Source organism: Lygodium microphyllum, chromosome 4 (assembly GCF_053477565.2).
Source record: "Lygodium microphyllum isolate KBCC chromosome 4, Lygodium_microphyllum_v1.1.10, whole genome shotgun sequence".
NCBI lineage: Eukaryota > Viridiplantae > Streptophyta > Polypodiopsida > Schizaeales > Lygodiaceae > Lygodium > Lygodium microphyllum.
Genome location: NC_141138.1, coordinates 172321188 through 172345344, shown reverse-complemented (window position 1 = coordinate 172345344; position 24157 = coordinate 172321188). Strand labels below are relative to the sequence as shown.

General features: G+C 43.6%; 1 protein-coding gene across 3 annotated transcripts in view; it reads left to right on the top strand.

Annotated features, from left to right (window-relative positions):
• The first annotated feature begins 892 nt into the window (after positions 1-892).
• The window catches only part of LOC148037912 (Glycosyl transferase, family 35), a 76934-nt gene continuing 53669 nt past the window's right edge, over positions 893-24157 (top strand). For 2 of the 3 annotated variants that reach the window (XM_087676920.1, XM_087676919.1), the window contains exons 1-2: positions 898-1357; positions 1539-1771. In XM_087676920.1, coding sequence (XP_087533046.1) covers positions 1057-1357; positions 1539-1771 — 534 coding nt within the window. In that variant the 5' untranslated portion in view covers positions 898-1056. Of the gene's footprint in view, positions 1358-1538; positions 1772-24157 lie in introns of all 3 variants that reach the window. The other variant, XR_015690732.1, reaches the window with a different exon arrangement.

Sequence of the window (24157 nt, the reverse complement as noted above, 5' to 3'; positions counted from 1 at the left end):
AGAAGATCATTCTGGAGAGTAACTACATCTAAGTTTATTCAAATTGGAAAATGAAAAAAGAGTGAAAAGCCATAAAGAATATGAAAATTAGTCATCGAATGGAGCCACAAACGCATTTTAATCCATAGATGCCTTCTCTCATGACTGATGTTCGGAGCACAGTACATGCTCACATCAATGCCCACAAAAGAGATTTCGATGGCAAGTAAGATATCATTCTCATTGGAGAACAGACAAGAAGGATTGAGCCAAATTTTGCAAAATATGATGGTATCCTTGTACCGTGGAAAGGGACATCAGAAAAACCTGGAAAATCATTCATTTAAATATATGCCATGGTTATCACCTAGCTTACTAAATTCCTAAAGCGCAATCATATCATGCCTATGTTGGGCTAGAATTTGCACATCCGGACCCCTCTTCTTGAGATTAGCACACACACCTTGCATGTTCCAATCTGTGATTTTGATTTTCGTGATTGTGATGGAAAATTTAAGTGCTAGCTTCCAAGAACTCCTCCGGATGGGGCACAAAGAGTAGTAAATTTGTGATTCTTGGCCATATTTGCTCTTTTTTTTTTTGTTGGGTTTGGGCCATCCGCTTGGACCGCAATGCTTTGGGGAGAGGACCAAAAAAAGACTCAAGTGGGCATCGGCTCGGGCTGATGAAAAATGTGGACGTGAGAGCTGAATAAAGGTGGCGCGGCGTGCAAAGCGGTCTGACTTGAGAGGGGGCGACCTTTTTGTTTTTGCTTGCCTGAAAATGAAAGCGGGCCCGTCGGCGATCCGGAATCCTCACAAAACAACACACACACACACACACACACACATCCTATTAACTACATATGTATAGGTAGCCACCGGGAGATATTTTTTGCTCCCAATCGCCACAACCCGTCCCCATCATCGCCTACGTCCTTAAGCCTTATACTCTCTCTCTCTCTCTCTCATATTCTCATATCTTCATCGCCTACCTACATCCTCACTCACACACACTCTCTCTCATTATCATTTTCCATTCTCATTCTCATTCTGAGTGTAGCAACAGCAGGTGGCCATGGCCGCCGCCGCTTCGTCCCTTGTTGCCTCTCCCCTCTCTTCTCAGTACTCCCACAACCTCTCAAATCAGCAACCATGCCCGCAAGGTGCGGCCGACGCAATGCGCAGCGGCGCCTCCAGTCTATGCTCTCTTCTGCGCCGGCGATGCAACGATCCCAGCGGCAGCATCATCGGCGAATCCCTCAGGCTCCACCTCTTCCCTCTGCGATCTCCCCACCTTTCCCGCCGCCATTCCTCGTCGTCCGCAGCCATTCGTGCCGTTACAAGTGAACCGCGGCCAAAGCAAGCTCTTCAAAACGGTGCGTGAACATGCACTCGCCCGTACCACGTCCACTTGCTAAGCACGGTTTTCCTTTTACTTACGTACGTACACACACACACACACACGCGAACGCGCTCGGATGTAAATCACAAACTCTTAGAAACTCTTACACCTCCGTGATGATTTTCTGTTTCGCCCATTCTTTTGGCATTGTGCAGGATCGCCTTCTGTCCCAGGTCTTGCCTCTCCGGATGCCATTGCCTCCAGTATCACTCATCATGCCAAGTACACCTCTCCCTTTTCTCCCTTCAAGTTTGAGTTGAAGCAGGCATACGTTGCAACAGCTCAGAGCCTACGAGACACTTTGATTGAAAGATGGAACGAGACATACAAACATTTTGAGAAGGAGAACCCCAAGCAGGCATATTACCTTTCAATGGAGTTTTTGCAGGTAAATGGTATCGGTATCTCTTCACTTGACACCCATGTGTTCGTCATGTACCTAGTCACATTTTCTCAAATGTGACATGCTTGCTTGGATTTTAGAGTTGGAGGTTAGATTTCAGGTTGCAAGCTATGATACTGTTCCCTTCCTAGTAAACTGGTGCTCAGTACCTGTCAGTGTGCCCCGCCCTTGGAGATCAAATCAGTCACCTTACCTTAAAAAATGCTGACGTGCACCATTTTGCCACATGCATGCACTCATTGAAACATAAGCAACTTCAGAAAATTATTGTTCTGTTACAACCTCCCCTACTTGCAAATGAGTTGGTCCGACCCTATGATTGATGCCATTGTTAATACAACCACCATGTCCTCTAGTAGTCAGCTATCTATCTAGAGGCAGCTTTAGAAGGTGGAATGATTACTCAAATGGCAAAAAGAGAATATCATGTGTAGGGAATGGACAATAACACTAAGGAATGCTAGACCAAGCACAAGATTGCTCATGGTAAGAGGCTTTCATTTTGATTTAAGTCACCATTGTAGTGGTTGATCTTTGAGATGATTGCAAGGCTATTGTGAATGTGTCACCCATGACATAAATCATTTTCACATATTATGAACCTCTTGCTTCAATTGCTAGCCAAGGGTATCCTAGTTGGATATGCATGAGAGAGAGAGAGAGAGAGAGAGAGAGAGAGAGAGAGAGAGAGAGAGAGAGAGAGAATGATATATTAACATCTACAAAAGGCCAAAATGACCTTTGAGACTATGAGTTACTATCATGTGCATGATGGTACAGCTGGCTGGGCAAAATATGTAGGACAAAGCAAAATAAGAAAGGAAACTAACTATGGCTATCTTTAAAACATAGAGCTCTATCTAGTAACAATGAGCTCGAGATGGTACAATCTCATGTGGCTATGGAGGGCCTAGCTCTAGCCCGAGCAAAAATCCCTTGTATCTGCCTATGAAGGCGTCATTGGTGTCAGTGTCGAGGCTTAGGACGTTTGGACCTTGGCTAAGGTGAATGGCCCGATCAATCAGTTCTCCTTGTTTGTGTGTGGATTATGGCAGTGAGAGTCTCTCTTGTGTAGATTGGGGTTGTAATTGTATTGAAGTCTGCTGAGTCTCCTTTGCAAAGATGTCTATGAGTTGCATTTGCAAAGGGCCTTGGTGTCTTGGAGCAGTTGTACTCTTGAGATGCATGTCATGAAGCCTTCGTATTTCAAGGAGAAAGAGGCCAACCCATCGCTAATCGGTAAAATCCGTGACTTAAGATAGTGATCCAAATCCATTTCTAAAGAGATAGTGGAAATGGCCACGGATCTCATGATACGCTGGGCAGTAGTTGTAGATATAGTGTTCCTCTGCCTTTGGCTCTAACTGACATATCTGGCATATGCGCTCCTTCGGTGGGATGAATCTATATCTGCTAGTCTCAATCTCTAGCTGATGTGAGGGGGTGCACAAATGGCCAATAGTACATCTGATGGGAAAGGTGGGTGTCCATGTATCTCGGGCGAAGAATAAATCCATCGTTTGTAGTATGAAGGGAATGCTCATGGTAGGAAGCCATCTTTGTTCCTAGCTCTTGCCTTGGTATCAACCATGTTTGCTTGATATCCAACTAGGTAAGACCCATCCTAATGATCATGTGAATCTCTAATCTACTCAAATCAAGAGATGGTGCATCAAGGGAGTAATGGAAGGGGGGTAACTTGTTTATGCTAAAGCCATGTAGCTCAAACCAGGCTGACATTCGTATATACCAACATGAAGTATCATCCTCTTTGGCAAGCTATGTGGAGGACTCAAGAGCCAACCGTGCATATCTGTGTCTGGGTAAGACCTGTAAGCTATGTATGTGTGCAACTGATTGGGTGAGAGCCTCAACCACAATTAGTGTAGTTGCTAGCTTAACTCTGATGATCTCATGTGGAACCAAGGCCTTACATTTGATCATCCTAGATATCATGGACACTAGGGGTTTCTCCATTGACCTCCAACTATCATAAGTGTGTCCTGATAGATCTGCTATGGTGGTCAAGATTGGGCCGCCATATTTGTACTCCATAGAATAGTCTGGATGTGACTAGTGTATCAAAGAGCCATAGCTTGGTGCGGGGTTCCTGGAACTGCACTTGTGAGCACATTCTCTCTAAACCACCCCCATGATGTTTTTGAAGGGCTGTTGCCCATTACTTTTGGTGATTCAGCTGGAGCTTCAGAAAATGAACCTAATGTTCAGCCAGCTGCTCCTATGGAAAGGGTAGAAATTCAGCCATTGGCTGATCGGAATATTCAGCATCATGCTGAAACTGAAATTCAGCAAGAGCTTGCACACAATCAGGATGCTAGACAGTTACCTAGATGGTATTTGCAGACTATGCAAGATAGTCCTTTGGATGCATCCATGGCTGGTCGTACTAGAAGGCAAACTCGTTTACATGATTCAGCACATACCATGGAGTTTGTTATGGCAGCAAGTACTTTTGATAATGAAGAGCCTGAATGTTATGAGGATGCACAACACAGTGTGCATTGGATGGCAGCAATGCAAGCTGAATTAGATTCTATTACTAAGAATCAAACTTGGGATCTGGTGTCCTTGCCATTTGGGAAGAAAGCCATTGGAACGAAATGGGTCTACAAACTGAAAAGGAAAGCAGATGGATCCATTGATAAATACAAGGCATGGCTTGTAGCTAAAGCCTATGCACAGAAAAAGGGCATAGATTATGAGGAGACATTTGCTCCTACTTCCCGTATGACGACTATCAGGTCTATGATTTCTTTGGCTGCACATTATGGTTGGACAGTGCATCAGCTAGATATCAAGACTGCATTTTTACATGGGGAACTTCAGGAGGAAGTTTACGTACAGCAGCCCATTGGTTTTGCAGTTGAAGGCTCAGAACATTTGGTATGCAAGCTCAAAAAGGCACTATATGGTTTGAAACAAGCTCCTAGAGCTTGTGCAAAAATAGATGCTTTCTTGCTTGGTTAGGGGTTTCTAAACAGCTCATCTGACTCCTGAGTCTACCCTTTACGTATGTAAAGAAGGGGGGATCTATGTTGATTATATGTCTTTATGTTGATGACCTTTTGCTCACTGGAACACATGCTGATCAGATTTCAGCATTCAAACAAAATTTGCAGCAAACTTTTGACATGTCTGACTTGGGAGTTTTGCATTACTACTTGGGCATCCAGTTCATACATGATGCTCGAGGTATTGGGCTATCACAGTCAAGGTATATTGGGCAGCTTCTTGAGAAGTTTGGCTTATAGGATTGCAAGCCAGTTTGTACTCCCATGGAACCTGGACTGAATCTGTCATTACATGATGACAGTGATTTGTTTGATATACATACATATGCTCCTGCAGTTGGATGTCTTATCTATCTATGCAACACTAGGCCGGACATACAGTTTGCAGTTTCAGCTTTGAGCAGGTATATGCATCAGCCACGTATGTCACATTGGCGAGCTGTCAAGCATGTTTTTTGCTACTTGCAGGGTACTCGATCTCTTGGGTTGTTTTATGCCAAGGGGAGACCACTACAGTTACATGCTTACAGTGATTCTGATTGGGCTGGTGATTATGATACACGTCACTCCACTAGTGGCAATTGTTTCTTTCTTGGCTCTTCTTGCATTTCTTGGCTTAGCAAGAAACAATCCACTGTTGCCACATCGTCATGTGAAGCTGAATACAAGGGAGCTTTCACTACCACAGTTGAATGCGTATGGCTTAGACACTTGCTAGCTGATTTGGATGTATCTGTTACGGAGCCTACTCCTTTGTCCACTGACAATTAGAGTGCCATTGTAGTGGCACAGAACCTAGTGTTTCATGCTCGCACGAAACACATTGAGATCCATTATCACTTTGTCAGAGAGAGGCTATATGTAGGTGATATCAGCCTTGTCTATTGTCCTACCACCAGTAATGTGGCAGACATCTTCACCAAAGCTCTTCCTCGTGACAAATTTGAAGCATTTCGCGATGCTTTAAATTTGATATCCTTTGGAGGCGGATGATCCTTGTACTCTTGATCACTCTTCACTTTAGGGGGGTTTGTTGGGTATTTGACTCACGCCTCACTTACGCCTATGCTCATATGGGAGTGTCGGTGATCAGTAGGACACTGGGGCACTTTTTACTCTCGGTAGGAGAGGTTTTTTCCCCCAGACTTATAGTCTTATTGTTGTATGTGCTTATGCGCTTATGTTACACACTTATGGGCACTTGGTGTGTGTCGGGTGTGAACACCCCCTACAACCCTAAGTTTAAGGGTTGTACTTTGTACTTTCTGGACACACTCTTTCAATCTATTCTCTTGGGTGTCGTGCTTCACTCTGTCTCTCACTCTCACACTGTCTACTGAATCTCAGTTGCACCTCGATCCTTCCATCTCACAGGTTGATCTGTAATTTCTGCAGTAAACCCTAATTACAACAGAAATTAGGGTTTAGCAGTCACATTGGGATCCGTGCCAGAGATTGAAGACTTTAGAGACTGAAATCAGCAGCTGATAATTGAAGATTATCAACGGATTTCAGGAGCCAGCCCATCCCAAATTGATTTGGGGCAGCATTTGGCCAGCCAAGGATCAAATTGGAGAAGTCCTGGGTGAATCAAGGGGCAAATGACCCAAAAGGCTTGCTGGTCATTTATGATAGCAAGAGCAATTGGTTAGCAGGAGGAGATTGAAGAATCTCAAGTCGTACTCCTTTCAATTGAATGAAAGCTAAAGAAATACCGCAAGGGGCGCCAGTTTTGGGGCCAGCAGGGTGTCTACTGTCCAAGAATGTTATGGTAAAGTGTGTATTTCATTGTATGTGCATTTATTTATTGCTGTAATTAACTCTTAAATCAGGTTATCACCACCCATTCCAAGAAGGAAGGCTGGTTCCACGGTTCCATTACCGGTATACATCAAATCTCTTGATTTGGTGGGCCCGAGGCACCTGATTGCAAGCCAAAGCTTTGTGCTAGTGCTAATCTTTGTGCTTAGCTGAGACATTACCGTAAGATGTCTTCATACAATGGGATGCAATCAAGTAGTAACGATGCCTCTCATGATGCACATTCACATGGGGAAGAAGGAAATGCAATGCTTGATCTTGGACAAGGCACGAATCATGGACAACATGCTGAAAATGTGGCTGAAGGCCAAGATGTTGGACCCTCAATGCAGAAAGAGGATGATGATCAATAAGGGGAAATGGAACTCGATGATGCATTCAAGAATCGAATGAGAGCAGCAGCCAATATCTTTGCTGAATTGGCAAAAGATCCTCAATTTACTCGGTTTTTGAACACTCCTACGAAGGACAACAAGGGCAAGAAGAGAAAATCCTCTTCTAGAACTTCGGGACAGCAAGATGCGCCAAAGAACAAGCCAAAGCCTTCTCAAGATGCTCCTAAAGATGCTCATGGTGAAAAGCAGTTGGTGCTAGTTGGGCAAGAAATGCAAATGCAAGTTCATGATGTAAATGCTAATCTTATGGTTTTTGGACAGCAAGGTTTGCATGAGAATTTGGGGCAGCCAGCTTACTTTGGTGATAGCACAATTTTTCATGCTATGGTGGGTGAGCGACCGAATGTGGGAATGTATGGCACACCTTCCCATAACTTTCAGCAACCAATGCATGGCTTGCATAACCCAATGTACTCGAGTATGGCTCATGGAATGCATAATCCGATATATGGCGGCATCGGTATGATGCCTGGTGTGTAAAATCACGCATATAGGCAAGCATCGGTACCGTGTTGTGCTTTTGGGGCTCAAGGAATAAGTGCTGGTCATGCAAATGCTCCGTTTAATGCTGGCTATCATGGAAATTGCCTCTACACTAGTGGGTACACTATGCCTTTCATGTGAGCTTGTTGAGGCCTTTTTATGCTGATGTGCTTAGGGATATATCTGCTGAAATTCAGTCCAATGTAGAGGAGCTGAATGAGATATTGGTATGTGAGCAGATTTTGGCACATAAAGAGAAAAGGTCAAAGGTAAAGCTTCCATAAGCTATTGGGTGAAGTTTCACAACTGTTCACCAATGGATGCTAAATGGATGACTTGGCAGACCATCCTCAGTTGTTGCAGCTTTACCTTGATGCCTTTTAGTTAGAGCCGACTTTGGATCGGGCTCTTTCAGGTTTAGCAGGGCAAGGGTTCAGAGAACCACCTGATACTCAAGGGGGAGGTAGCACTTCCACTCCTCCAGGAATGGACTGCTCTTGTGTATAGTGGATCTCGGATGTATTTAGCATGTATCCAAGGTATTGTGCTAACAGTATGTTTGCCATGGGGTCACTATTCAATGTACTAGTCACTGTGTTATGTATGCAGATGGGTATGGTTTTCACTGCAGCTCTGAAACTGTACATTTGCATCAAGTTATGATCATGAGAGATTGATTGCCGAGTGCTAGTTTTCAGTGTATGATCATTATTTTCAGTGGTATTCAGCTGGTTCTTTGGACAACAGCATGTGTACTGAATGCCATTAACAATTCAGCCATGGTTTCGGCTTGGTTTATGCTTTACTATGGTTGTGTAGTCAGCACTGTTGAGAAATAAGAGTTTGGGATGCATCTGATGAGTTTTTGGCAACAGTTCTGGACTATTGTTGAGCTTTATGCTATGTTTATGCTGGCTGGAAATTTTCAGCAAATGGTGGGCATAAGAGATAGTTAGCCAATAGTGGCCAATGTTGTGTTGACTATGATGCCTTGTGAAAATTCCAGTGCAAAATTGTTTGCTTTGACACATTATAGTGCAATCGAGGACAATTGCAAGGATTTCAAGGGGGTGGTCTGGCATGAGGACGTGAAAATTTGATGCTTTGCTTATGTTTAATTGACATTTGATTAAAGGATTAATCAAATGTGCAATCAAAAGATGCACATGTGTTGCACATGTGAGGTGCAAGCTACTTTTTCACAGTTGAAGGCTGAAGGACCCTGTGAAAAAGATGGGTGTCAAAGGCAAAAGTTGTAACAAGTTACACTTGTTAGATTCTAGGTGAATTTTGGTGTCAGCTTGCCCCTAGGACCATTAATTGGCCATTAAGTGTCAGTGGTGACACTAGGGACTAGGCATTAATTAATGGATTAATGCTTGTCCAAGGGTCAATTAATGCATGGGGCCACTTTGGGTTGTAAATGGCCTAGCCAATTAATTTTTGGATGGGCAAGGTCAATTTTTTGGGCATGGATTAAGGGTTGAATTAATTTTCACAATTAATTAATTCTGAAAATTAATTAAATGGCTGGAAATTGCTGAAAATGGATTAAGAAAGCTGCCACTTGGCAAAATTTTCCCATGCAAGTGGTGGAAAGGCTAAATAGGGCTGAAGGGAGAGGGAAATCTCGTTTTTTCATTTTGGAGCTGTTGGAAAGAGGTTTTGGATTGTTGCTACCAGCTTTTGGGGCCATTTCCCAGCCATTGGAGACCATTTTGGTGGTGGAGATTGCATATTCTTGACCTTGGGAAGCTGGCAATTGCGGCTGATGCACTTTCTCCTGAAGATCACAGTCTCTGATGCTCCTATTGTTGTTGGTGCATCCATTTGGGGCTAGTATAGCAGGGCAGCAGCTGATTTTGATCAGTTCTTCGCGACAAATCTCAAAATTTTCTCTCTCTACAGCATTCTCTCATCTCCTTCAGCCTATGCTCAGTCATTCTCAGCAATCCTCAGCCATTTGGAGGAGATCTCAGCCATTTTTGGTGGGCTGATCTGTAATTTCTGCAGTAAATCCTAATTTACAGCAGAAATTAGGGTTTAGCAGCCACGTTGGGATCCGTGCCAGAGATTGAAGGCTCAAGGGACTGAAATCAGTAGTTGATAATTTAAGATTATCAAGGGATTTCAGGAGCCAGCCCATCCCAAATTGATTTGGGGCAACATTTGGCCAGCCAAGGGTCAAATTGGAGAAGTCGTGGGTGAATCAAGGGGCAAATGACCCAAAAGGCTTGATGGTCATTGCCCATCCCAAATTGATTTGGGGCAGCATTTGGCCAGCCAAGGGTCAAATGGGAAAAGTCCTGGGTGAATCAAGGGGCAAATGACCCAAAAGGCTTGTTGGTCATTTATGACAGCAAGAGCAATTGGTTAGCAGGAGGAGATTGAAGAATCTCAAGTCGTACTCCTTCCAATTGAATGAAAGCTAAAGAAATACCGCAAGGGGCACCAGTTTTGGGGCCAACAAGGTGTCTACTGTCCAAGAATGTTATGGTAAAGTGTGTATTTCATTTTATGTGCATTTATTTGTTGCTGTAATTAACTCTTAAATCAGGTTATTACGACCCATTCCAAGAAGGAAGGCTGGTTCCACGGTTCCGTTGCCGGGATACATCAAATCTCTTGATTTGGTGGGCCCGAGGCACTTGATTGCAAGCCAAATCTTTGTGCTAGTGCTAATCTTTGTGCTCAGCTGAGAAATTACCATAAGATGTCTTCATATAGTGGGATGCAATCAAGTAGTAATGATGCCTCTCATGATGCACATTCACATGGGGAAGAAGGAAATGCAATGCCTGATCTTGGACAAGGCACGAATCATGGACAACATGCTGAAAATGTGGCTGAAGGCCAAGATGTTGGACTCTCAATGCAGAAAGAGGATGATGATCAACAAGGGGAAATGGAACTCGATGATGCATTCAAGAATCGAATGAGAGCAGCAGCCAATATCTTTGCTGAATTGGCAAAAGATCCTCAATTTACTCGGTTTTTGAACACTCCTACGAAGGACAACAAGGGCAAGAAGAGAAAATCCTCTTCTAGAACTTCGGGACAGCAAGATGCGCCAAAGAACAAGCCAAAGCCTTCTCAAGATGCTCCTAAAGATGCTCATGGTGAAAAGCAGTTGGTGCCAGTTGGGCAAGAAATACAAATGCAAGTTCATAATGTAAATGCTAATCCTATGGTTTTTGGACAGCAAGGTTTGCATGAGAATTTGGGGCAGCCAGCTTACTTTGGTGGTAGCACAATTTTTCATGCTATGGTGGGTGAGCGACCGAATGTGGGAATGTATGGCACTCTTTCCCATAACTTTCAGCAACCAATGCATGGCTTGCATAACCCAATGTACTCGGGTATGGCTCATGGAATGCATAATCCGATGTATGGCGGCATCGGTATGATGCCTGGTGTGCAAAATCACGCATATAGGCAAGCATCGGTACCGCGTCGTGCTTTTGGGGCTCAAGGAATAAGTGCTGGTCATGCAAATGCTCTGTTTAATGCTGGCTATCATGGAAATTGCCTTTACACTAGCGGGTACACTATGCCTTTCATGTGAGCTCGTTGAGGCCTTTTTATGCTGATGTGCTTAGGGATGTATCTGCTGAAATTCAGTCCAATGTAGAGGAGCTGAATGAGATATTGGTATGTGAGCAGATTTTGGCACATAAAGAGAAAAGGGCAAAGGTAAAGCTTCCATAAGCTATTGGGTGAAGTTTCACAACTGTTCACCAATGGATGCTAAATGGATGACTTGGCAGACCATCCTCAGTTGTTGCAGCTTTACCTTGATGCCTTTCAGTTAGAGCCGACTTTGGATCGGGCTCTTTCAGGTTTAGCAGGGCAAGGGTTCAGAGTACCACCTGATACTCAAGGGGGAGGTAGCACTTCCACTCCTCCAGGAATGGACTGCTCTTGTGTATAGTGGATCTCGGATGTATTTAGCATGCATCCAAGGTACTGTGCTGACAGTATTTTTTCCATGAGGTCACTATTCAGTGTACTAGTTACTGTGGTATGTATGTAGATGGGTATGGTTTTCACTGCAGCTCTGAAACTGTACATTTGCATCAAGTTATGATCATGAGAGATTGATTACTGAGTGCTAGTTTTCAGTGTATGATCATTAGTTTCAGTGGTATTCAGCTGGTTCTATGGACAGCAGCATGTGTACTGAATGCCATTGACAATTCAGCCATGGTTTCGGCTTGGTTTATGCTTTACTATGGTTGTGTAGTTAGCATTGTTGAGGAGATTTATGATGGGCCCAATGGGTTTTTTAAGGTGCTTTTTCATACTTTAGACACTTGTGCTCAGATCATGCAGGAAATTCCATATCCAACTAGTATACCCATATCCATACTTTAGACCCAAATGGGACAAGCTTGCCCAAGAATATCTTGGAATTCCCCCATGGGCCATATCTAGGACACCTCTCTCTCTCTCTCTCTCTCCATACTTTAAGAACTTGGAATTTCATATCCGTACTAGTTCATGTTGTTCCATATCCATACTTTAGATCCAAATGGGACAAGCTTGCCTAAGAATATCTTGGAATTTCTCCATGGGCCATCGTGGAACAACATGAATTAGTTTGGGGTTCAGGGTCATGTTGGCTAGTCACTCTTCATTGTAGCCATCATTACTTCATGAAGATGCTTGAGGTGCATCTCGAGATCATTGTTTAGCTTTGGGAGGACCCATAGTGTCTCTCTATGGCCCATCAAGGGTTTGTGATGGGTGACTTCAAGACTTGCAAGCATTTAGTGCAAGTAACTTTGCCTCATTTTATGATGGATGGCCTTGAGCGCCAGGGCTGGGATGCTTTGGTAGCTTCCTCATTGAAACAAGATATGTGGTCTTGGCTCCATCCTTTTGAGTGTGGATTTACATGCCATTCTCTTCAACATCTCAATAGTTGGGCTAGATTGGATAGGATGTATATTTGGAAGGGTGACTCTTTCCTTCTTGTAGTTCTGAATATGTGGGTAGAGAGACAACATGTCCTTTCAGATCATTACCCTTTGGTCTTAGAAATGGTCCATTAGCTAGTGGATGCTAGTGATTTACCTTTGTGACTCAATCAGCCTATTTTGTTGCATGATCAGTTCTCATAGCATATGCTATGATTGATTGCTTTGTTTGGTAGGCAGTCCCCCTCTAAGGGTGTGGATGCATGGTTGATTTTTTGGGAGAACGTACATGGGACACCCATTTTTAGAGCCGAATTGTAGTAGTTTCAATCTTTGTTGGAGCATTGTGTGACCTTGCAATAGGATGGGGATAATTCTAATGACTTGGCCACTCGTTGGAAGTGGTTGTATTGTAGAATTCATGCCTTTTTCAAGATGATTAGTATGCAAACTATAAACTACTTGCTTAATTAGATGCTTTGCATGACAACAATTGGCTTGCCTCCATCAAAAACATGCACACAAAAAGTTTGTGTGCCAGTTGGATACTCAAGAGACTATGGTTAAGGAGCCTCAAAATATCATCCAGATGTGCCCAGATTACTATAAAACTTTGTTGGGTTTATTGGAACCTCTCACTAATGTTATTAATGCTACTCATCATTATATTATGGAGTGAGACCAAGTAATTCTTGAATGGGCAAATTTTATGGAGGTAGATATCACTGAGGTAGAGCTGGAAGAAGTCTTGTCACATTTTGTGCACGGGAGGTGCCGTGGATGGGATGAATGGATGATTCTTAGCTTATATTGATAAGCTCAAGGACCAATTGGCTTGACTTTGTCAGTAAGTTTGGAGAATAGGCTAGATGCCAGCTGATTGGAAGATTGGAGTGCTTTGGTTGCTACTAAAGGTTCCTTCCCCTAGGGCTTTGCTGTAGTAGTGGAGACCCTCTGTTATGGGATTGCTGCATAAAATCTTCTCCAAGATCATTGCTTACAAGCTTTAGAAAGTTTTTCATAGTTGATTCAGTAGTGGCAATATGGTTTCATTAAGGGTAGAATATTATACATAATATTTTGAATGTTCAATTGGGGATAGATTATTTGAAATCTTCAGGTTAGCAAGTTGTTATCATTCCACTGGATGTTGAAAAAGCTTTTGATAATGTTAGTCCTTTCTTTGACAATTAATGTCTTCCATGGGTTTTGGCCTTTTGAATGACTTCTCTTGGTGATATATGTGATGGAGTGGCACGCAAGGCTCAATGGGCTCAATGTTTTGAAACAATTAGCTTATTAGGTTTATCATAAAATGATTGAGGATAAGAGATGGGTGACTACAAAAGCAAATAAAGTTCAGTGTACTTGGGATAGTGAAGCTCAATTGCTTGATTAGTTGCTTCAATTGTGGAGGTCTAAGCTTCTTTACTAGGAGAAAGTTTTGATAAAGAGGCTTCTTATTTTATTGGGGGTCTTCCCACAAGGGATATGATGCATGGTTGCAAGATCTCCACTCATAGATGTGTCTTTTGTACCACGTGATGAGAATCTTGTTCATCTTTCTCTTGCCCAGTTGCTAGACATGCTTGGGGTGACATGTCAATGTACAATCATCTGTTCTTGGGTTTTGGCCAAGGTGAAGCCCATGGCCACCTTACAACCACAACATCCCTGTCTTTCTATGCTCGGGGGATGTTGGCATAGCTAGGTCATCTGGAATGCCTTCATTTTTGACTCCCATTCAGGTATTCAAAGTCACATTGCTCAATTGAAAGGCCCTCTTTAGTGGTAGCTTGATATGGTGCAGCATGCAGGACTTCTCCCCCGGGAGGATTTGGTCTTATGGCATACGACAATTTCCTTTGTTACATACATATATATATGTGTGTGTGTGCGGAGAGAGAGAGAGAGAGAGAGAGAGAGAGAGAGAGAGAGAGAGATGTTATGAGTTATGAGTTGTGTGACTGCTGTTCTGCACTGTGCAAATGGATGTCTGCTGTTCCAGGGCTTGTGGGCCCTGTTTTAACTGTGCCACAATGTGGCTTTGATGTGGCTGTGTGCTTCTTCCTGGGACAGGCTTATCTCTTTACTGTGTGGTGTTATTCAGATTGTTGTAGGTTCTTTTGTTCAGGATAGTCCCTAAGGAAAGCCTCTTTTGAGTGGTCTTTGGGGTGCCTTTTTCTGTGGCAGTAGACAGCATCATGCACTTGAATTCAAGCTTTACAATGATTTATGGGTTGATTCTGATAGTCTACCTGCAATGCATATCCTGGGTGGCATTGATGTGGAGTCTCTTGACCATCACATTGATGCTGGTATAGAGAAGGACATTGTGGATTTGGACGTCAACTCCTAGCCTACGGATTTTTATGATGATGGGGAAGCAAAAGAACCTGCAAACTCTGCAGGTTGCCAGTCAATCCTTCAGGCTCAAGCATTCTGGAGGCACCTCAATCTAAGGGGGGCCCTCTGCCTCCTCAACAAGAGAGAAATGAGAGGTTTCAATGTATGCTCTCTCAAGCTAATAGCCTGATGAGTGATTATGTTTATACAAATGAAGATAAAGCAACTAGTTTGCTAACAGGAGAATATGCAGTGGCAGTTTTGGGATAGACATTGTGCTGCGGCAAATTGCAGCCTTCTATTTTACAGGCTGAACTCCTTGAGTGCCTGCATCCAGGCATGGTTACTGGCCCTGTTTTGCATAATGATGTTGCTATTGGAGAGTTACAGGCTCCTCTCGTTGAGGAAATTTATGGATCCCAGGGGTTTCTTTGAAGTCTTCTTTCGTACCCAAGAAGCTGGCACCTAGGTCATGTAGCGCAATCCTTATCATTGAAAATGTATGTGTGGTCTTGGCTTCACCTCCAGAGCCTAGATTTACAATGTACATACTTTTCTCTTCAATATCTTGAAACTTGGGCTAGATTGGACAGGATGCATACTTGCTTGAGTAACTCTTTCCTTTCACCAATGCTAGTATGTGGAGCTACGACATGTTCTTTCAGGTCACTACCCTTTGGTATTAGAAATGTTCCATCAGGTGGTGGATGCTTTCAACTCCATTTACTTGCAAGTGAGTCATGCTCTGTCCTCTAGTCCAGTTTTGCAAAACATCCCTGTTTAGCATACTATATTACCGTGTCGATTGCTCAAAAGCAGGGATCCCCCTTCTGTGTTGATGAGTCACCTTACCTTCTTCATTTAAGGAAACATGGAGTGGAATGGAATCCCTTAGACGCTTAGACCTAGTCCTACCCTCCTTGATTGATTCTAATCATGGACCATGTGTGAAGTATGCTAAGGGTTTGGATGGAGAAAACACAAAATGTACAAACATGACTATAACACAATAACTCAGACAAAAATGCAAAAATGCAAACAAATAAGAAGGACAACCCTCAAGTAAATGTGTAAATGAGTGAATGTGCGTAGAAGATGCTCAAGTAGTGCTGTCCAATAACCGATGACTCTCATGGAGTGGGCTGGGGGAGTAGTCATAGAGTGACGTCCACCAAAGATGGATCTTCAGGGCTGTAACCACAAATTGGAGCTGAGATGATCCTGAAAATGACAAGGCAGCAGGCTGGAAACCAAAACGCACCAGGCTGGAAGGCTGGAACTGGTAAATGCAGCAGTGTCTTGCTTAAAGAACAGTGCAGCTGGTTACACACAGCAGTATGCAGATGGGTGGGTGATAGCTGGGAGAGTGATGTCGAATGCTAGGCGGCCTACACTACTGCAAAATGCAGCCTAGAAACTGATGTAGGTGATGCTGGACAGCAGGGCAGCTGGCTGAAATAGAAACACAACGGTACGGGAATCGAGTCACCAGTTGATAGAGAGGTCTCTTGACTATGTGAGAGTGGTTGGAGAAGGCTGCAGATAGGGTGTGTGGGGTCAAAGTATTTGTGGCAGCAGTCAGGCGAAGACTAGAAAGCCACAAGATGAAGGAGATTGATAGCTCAAATAAATAGGATGGCAAGTGGATAAGCAGGCCATCTATTTATAGATGAGGAACCAACCAAACTAGGAAAGTTTGCTTATGGGACGTAGAAACTCTTTTTAGAGCTAAAGTTTGAGTTTTGGGGCTGTTTTAATGAGCCAATTAAGGTTTAACAAGAAATGCTCCTTTTTTACCTTAGCACCCCCTCTTAGGCCCAAGTTTGGAAGCAGAAAGAGATTGCAAGCATAGTACACTTCATGTTTGCCTTGAGACATCCCAGCCTAAAGTGGCCAGGGCATTGGTCAATGGATACACATTGGCTGTCTAAGAATCTAGCAAGACTTTAGAGGCGATAGTGATCTTACCCTGAGAGTCCAAAGGGTAATGCCAGAGATGCCAAGGCCTCAAACAAAGGGTGCTTGTTGACTGCCTAGTGACCTACCAAGACTTGCAAAGGTGATGTTAAACCACTTGGAATTCCTTTTCTTGTGGTGGGTTTGAAGTAATTGTGCCCATGGGGGGAGGTGAAGGGATGGTTGGCTCACAAATTACCACAACAAATAATATGTATTTAACCACCCATGAGAGTGTTGATGATGAAGGGAGGGGTGTAGAGGTATATACTGCTGGTGGACACAACTTAGGATCCGCTCAAGGTGCATAGAAGAATGCTACATGATGAGAACGCGCATGCAACAAGATGCCACTTGGATAGTGTCCCTCCTGGGGAAAATTGTTCACTTGCCCAAGTACCCTTTTACAAAGATGATGATTATGCAATGCAAAGGGTGAGTACATAGGGAAGGGAGACAAATGTTGAAGACGAATGCCGGAACCTTTAGGTACTAAGTGAAGGGTAGGAAACCCCTCTCAACCATGGATGTCGATGGTGAAGGAGAAAGAGAAACTTGATGTTGGCTTTTATGTGGTGCCGAGAACCATGGAGAAGGATGATGATGAAGCACTCTAGTTGAAAGAGCTAGGGACAAGTAGCCATTGTGGTAGCAGTGAGTGAAGCATTCCAATTGAAAAAGCTAGGGAGAAGTAGCCACTATGGTATTTGTTGAGAAATCACATCATTTCTTTCAGTTTCTCTTCTTCATCTCTTTTTTGGTTTTAATTTTGTATCAGATTCACTTCATTATTTCATTCATTCATCTGAGTTTCTCTTTTCGCCTCCTCTCAGCCGTACACACTATGTTTCTCCTTGCAAACCCTACTATCTCTTTGGTTGCTCAAGTCATTTCTTGACATGGTATCAGAGCTAGAAGCGCTCGGTGAGCTGTGAAGATCCTTTGCATCAGTGAAGGTATCCACATTTGATTTCCTTACTACTTCCATTGCGTCACTAGGAGATATCCTTCTTCTCCCTTCCACCCTCCCTTTTATTGGCTCTACGGTATCATGGTATCTCCGTTGCCAGATTGCTTGTCTACTGGGTTCTTCTACTACGGCTAGAACGGTCACACCTTTGAAGATTGTTGACATTGACCTTTGCTCCCTACCCCATCGGAGTATATGCGTCTTCCACCAAGCACTCCTTGTGCTACCTATGCTTTTTGGGCCATAGAGATTGTTGTGCATCTGCTCTTAGCTTAGTGTGCTTAAGCCAATAAGTCGTGTTCGACACACACACTAAGTCCTCACGAACAAACAAAGGCTTTAAGACCTCTTGAGGCAATAGGTTCTCCTAGAGACCACCACATTGCGTGGAGGTTTCCCCCATCCATTTTCGGGTTAAATGGCTACCACGGCTCGCATCTCCTCCACAGTCCACTTCATTGAGAGCCCACGATTGTTCCCCATCCTTGGCTCCCCTCGAGCCTCCTTCTACCCCACCCTCTTCTCCTTAGGTTCAAGAAGACACCTTTGGTGGGTGCTCTTCAGCTTTTGCTCCTTCCAGCCCATATACTTTCTTTGGCACAATCTATGGTACTTCCTTCATCATCAGATTACTTCGGAGTTTGTGATCCATGAGTTGGAGTCCCTATCTCTCTTAGTGAGGGCTCCAAAGGGGGATCTTTTTCCTTTGCCCTCAAAGGGGGCATCTCCTTTTTCTTCAGCTTTAGAGTGGGCTCCTACTTCTCTAGTTTTAGAGCGGAACCGTACTACTCTCATAGTTCCTTTGAGGAGTGGCTTTCTTTTGAGCAATCCTTTCCTCTACTTCTTCCTAATCTTTAAAGGATCTATCTTTGATTAGGGCACTTGGATTTTCAGCTGCAACTTTGTGACTAGGCCTTCGTATTCCTTTCAACATGGTGTAATGGAGCTTGTGGCTTCTCACCCGAGGTTGTGTTTGAAGTTCTACTGCTCATCTAGTCTCCTAACTATCTTCTAGGTTTCCTCTCAGGTGGCATTCTGGGATTTTAGGGTGGTCCACATAGTTGTCTCCGTATGTCGCACGGCACATATCCATATGGATTCATATGTTGAAACAGGTCCTTTTTGGCCACCTCATCTGCGCGTCCCAAGACCCGCGTTCCGCTTGCCTTTAATCCGGTGCGTTCCGCTTGCCTTTGTGGCACTTTTTGGGGTGGGAAGCCTTGGATACCTCATCCCACCCCTTTTCTAGCTATGCGCTCTCTTTGACTGGCAGCCCTCTTTGATTGTTGATCCCTCTTTGATTGTTTGAACTTTGACCCTTCTCTCATCTACAAAAGGTGCTCCTCTCCTCCATACTTCCACACTAATTCAGCAAGCATTTACCATTCTCATCTTCCTCTCTTGGATGTTGAATGGAGTTGTGATTTATCATTCTCATCTCCCATCCTCTCTTTCCTGCACCCTATCAAAGCATTTGCCATTCTCAAATCTCATCTCCCATCCCCACTCTCTTACTCTTGCTTTCAACTTTACCCCAACCCTCGGGCCTCTTGAGTCTCCCTCTGTTACAACTTTCAAGACTAGTTTTAGGGGTCGAGACTCAAGCATCTCTCTCTCTCTCTCTCTCTCTCTCTCTCTCTCTCTCTCTCTCGCCTCTTTATCCGTCATCGACACCATGACTCATGAGAAGCACGAGGCCTTCAATTTGCATGCGATCCATGTGGAGAGGGACACAAAGAAGTCCCACTTCCACCATTGGACATGCGAGTATTGTAGGAAGCGCTATACAAGCGGTGCAACTCAGCTTCTCCAATATCTTTCCAAGATGGGAGAGTAAGTTGCTCCATGCAAGGAGATCCCTCAAAACATCCTGGAGGAGTTTCTCGCTAAGATGAGAGGCTGATCTACAAGAGGAGGAAGCGGCCTATCGGCACCAACTCCTATACCTACTAACAAGGAAGCATTGAATGTGGGCATATCTTCAACCGATGCGGAAGAGGCTTTTACCATTGATAGTGGGGGCTCCACATCCGCATCCAGCTTCAGTAGAAGACAAAGAGTGGAGGCTCATGCGGTGTTGGAGCTCTCTCTCTCTCTCTCTCTCTCAAGCTCCCAGTCGTGTGTGGATCGGTTGCCTTTCTTAGAGAAAGACAACAACTTGCGGACATTGAAATTGCATGTACGGTGATTGAGTGCAATCTTGCATTCGATGTTCTAAAGCAAGAGCAATGGAAGAAGATGGTAAAAGCCATTGCCAACGTGGGTCCATGTGAAGGATAAACCGGTGTCACATATGATGACACGAGGACGAAAAAGATTGATGAAGAGAAGGAGAGGATTGATAGAGCCCTTGATCCTATTTTGGCCATATGGATAAAATATGGTTGCTCCATTCTCATCGATGGATGGAGTGATCATAAGAAACAGGGCTTCATCGACATACTCGTCTCATGTCTACTCGGTAGTTACTTTTAGCGGGCCGTAGATATCGGCGAGAGGGGGAGGAAAACGAGGGGCGCATCCATCTACCGCCACATTTGACAAGTTATCATTGAGGTATACATTGCCTTTTAAGTTTGTATTATTAGCTCGACACCCCCTCTCAAGCCCAAAATTGCAACCAAGAAGGGTCTGTCAAGATAGATTAAGCCCATGATTTTGACTCCATGGCATCCCACCCCAAAGCAGCTGGGGCAACAGGCAAAGGGTGCTTGTTGGCTGCCCAACGATCTACGAAGACTATAGAGGTAATGGTTACCTTACCAAGGGAGCCCAAGTGATCACCTAGAGAGGCCAAGGCACCACACAAAGGATACTTGTTAGTTGTCTAGTGGTTGCAGATTATTGGCACTTGTCTATCTGCCATCCATATCCTGCATATGGAGGATATTTCAGTTAGAGCTGCTGCGTTTGCTGCTGTCACCCTGTTTTCAGCATGTGTTTGACCCTCTTCAGTTGTTGCGTACTATTGTTTGCTCTAGATCAGCTACATCTTATGTCATCATCATATGTGCATTTGTTGTCTAGGTTGCCATATCAGCTTGATTCTTGGCATAGTGCCTCTAGATGGTTACCCCAAAGGAGGTGACTGACTTGGGGATTGTCCACATGCCAAAAGGGTGCATTACGGCCCACTAGGTATGTTCATGTTGGCAAACTGTGTGGTCCATCTGGGAGATGGGAGAATATGGTGGGGTTGAGATGTGTGGATGGGATACTTGTGTGTATAGGTCCCTGTGGATGGTTGGTTTGAGATATAAGGCTCCACCACTAAGGCATCTCCACGTATAAAGGCAAAAGACCTAAAGGGACAGGATGTGCCTATGTTTGAAGATCCCTCCTATGTGGCGTGTGGTTGTATAGGTGGAATGGTGAATGGTGATATGGAAAATGGTGTGAATGTAGTTGTGGGTGCAGTGGAGAAGGGTGGGATTGGAAATTGAGATGTTGAAGGAAGGGAAGTGAATGGAAATTCATTTTTAGGAGGGAATTTAAAATTAGATGATGATGTTTCATTTTGACTTTGAAAAAAAATTTCAAGGAAAGAAGGGAGAAGGAAAACTTACAAAATGGTTCACTAATTTTTTCTTATACACACCTCTTTTGGTGTTAACATATAGAAATTAGTCCTCTTTAGGGCACCAACAGCGAACACAACCAAATCACCAATTGCCAGCTGTAGGGGAGTGTTTGGAAGTAGGCACCAGCAGTAGACATCAGCTCAAACTGAAATATCCTCTGTATAGGGGGTGTGGATAGCAAAGATAGGTGCCAACAATCTACAAAAGAGGAGGGAGTTTGAGTGGTGGGCAGTCTGTTTATTTATAGATGGATGGGTCCTCCCAAATTATGGTTAGGCTTATTGGACACAAACAAGGATGCATGTCTTTTTAATGAAAATTTGCTAATTTGACGTTGGGAATTATTGTAAAGAGCCAAAATGCATTTTTAGCTCAACAACCATGCCTTTCTCTAGGTAGTCTAGCTAGATCCTTAGGCTATACCAACTACTTAGGCAATCATAAGCTAAGTGTTACCTTCAGCACTCTTTATTTGTCTTATGTTGCATAATCATTCACTTACTCTGCTACACATACACTCACTCAAATCTTTTTTTAGCTTTAGCAAAGTACCAAAAGCATCTCAATATGAAAACAAACGGTATCCGATTTTTGGTTCCTCTTTTGGTTCTTACATGCTTGATTTTGAGTAAGGACCTCACATTGCAAGTATTTACTGGTCTTGATTGGGTGGAAGGCATGGCTTTTTTGTCTTTGCCTTGGTGAGTGTCTCCATATCCTTGATCCACTTGGAAATGGAGATGGTGTCTTCCATCCTTCCACTTATCATGGAAGGCATCTTTCTTCATTGTTCTTTCAGCTAAGGCATTTTTATCATTTGACATGAATTACTACTCCACTAGCTTGTTTATTTTCATGTTAGGTGAACCTCTATCTTGGTGCTTGTGCCTTTACATTCTTGACTAGCATAGGAGCCATCTCTTGAGGTTAAGTTTTAGGCATGCCTATTGTAACGCCCACCTAGGATCCAACCTGCACACGAGACCTAACACGAGCTATATCCATGAATATAAAGTGATTGGACATCAGACTTACGTTCAGCCATAGAGTGAAATGGGCTCACCCCTAAGCCTAGGAGCTAGCAACACTTTGGGTCACGACCACGTTCCAAGAAATGGCGTCCCATACCACTAGTCCACACCATCTTGGTGTACATATACATCAATCAACAAGCCAAGAGTCCAAGAGTGGTGATCTTATAATGATATGCACAATAGGGCCTTGAATCTTGTAAATAGGACTTGGCTGTCCCAACCGCGAACTGTCTTTAGTGCAAGTGGGCTAAATCACTTCATGACCAGTGTGACCAATGCTAGTAGCACCCATCCAGATGTTGCAGGATATAACCAATTGAGAGTCCAAGAGCGTTGATCACATAATGATATGCACAATAGGGCCTTGAGTCCTATAAATAGGATTGGGCTAACCTTAAAGTGTCTTTAGTTCATTCTCACTAAATCACTTCATGACCACTGTGATCAATGCTACTAGCGCCCATCTGGATGTCCAAGGATATAACACCTACAACACTTTGTCGGCACTGGTGTCATCTCTTGCGATCTAGTATGGGCATGTCCTATACTAGATGGGAAGCGTGAGGTTTTCCTTCTTCATCCACCATGTTCATTTTTATGGTGGACTCCTATCTTGGTGATTCTTGATTGTCCCTCAAGCCATCTACCAAGGTCAGGTTTTGGGCTCACCTATGCCACTTGGTTAGTATTGGATCCATCTTGTGAGATCTACTAGGAGTGAGTACCCAAATGGCCGATTCTCTTTCCAGCTCTTCCAATTGAGGGGTGTTAGGCCTACCCTCTACATCATCAAGCGACACTAGCCTTCACCATTTGATGAGGTTCTCGTCACCACAAGATTGGCATTAGCTCCTCCTCTACCTTTGACATTATCATCCATGATATAGCCACTTGATCATTATAGGATTCATATTATAGGATGTGCTAGAGGATATGGTTGATGAGATGTATGCATAGGCGGAGAAACTTGATGAGATCCTACTTCTAGAATAGATATTACCACACAAGGAAATGAAAATTTGAAGTATAGTTTCTTGTTCCTATTTGGTGAAGTTTCAAAATTATTGAGCAATGGATGCAAAGTGGATGAAGAGCAATTTAGAAGATTCACTTGCAGCTTTGTCTAGGGGCTCTTCAATTAAAACAATCTTTGGTAATGCCTCCTTGAGGCTTATCAATCACTTGATGACACAGTCTCACCCAATGTACTGCACATTGACTATGTATGTACTGCACATTGACTATGTATCTACTTGGGGATTTCTATGATCAACGTAGTAGTCACTTGAGTTCCTGGACTCGTGTATGGGTTGGCTTACTTAGGCTCATAGTACTATTTAGGCAACTCTAGTTTGCAAACATGTTGGGACATACATAGGCAGCAACAATTACAAATGCTGCTTGGATTAGTTATGTTACATTTACTTGGTTATATATGTGGATCCTATCTGAATGCAATTGGGGTGGTTTGCCATTTTCCAGGGGAGTATGTCACCAACTTTTTGATTTTCTCACAGCTATGAGCATGATGGGCATTGCAGTAGGGCCTTTGGAATTCTTAATCAGCAAAGGCTAGAAGCGAAAATTTCATTCAATGGAACATCAAATTGAAGGTTTGTTTGGCCAGCTGCTTAAAATCTAAATGTCTGGGCAGCCCAAGGATATCTGACTATCAGAAGTAATCCTTCCAGGAATAACACTTACTCCATTGATCCCTTTGATTTGTGATGTCATTGACTCATGCACACCATAGCTGTGGACCTTGAGTCATGGAGGATGCAGTTTCTTCTACCTTTGCTTCAAGTTTTCACTTCAGCTCCAGCTGTATTCCTAA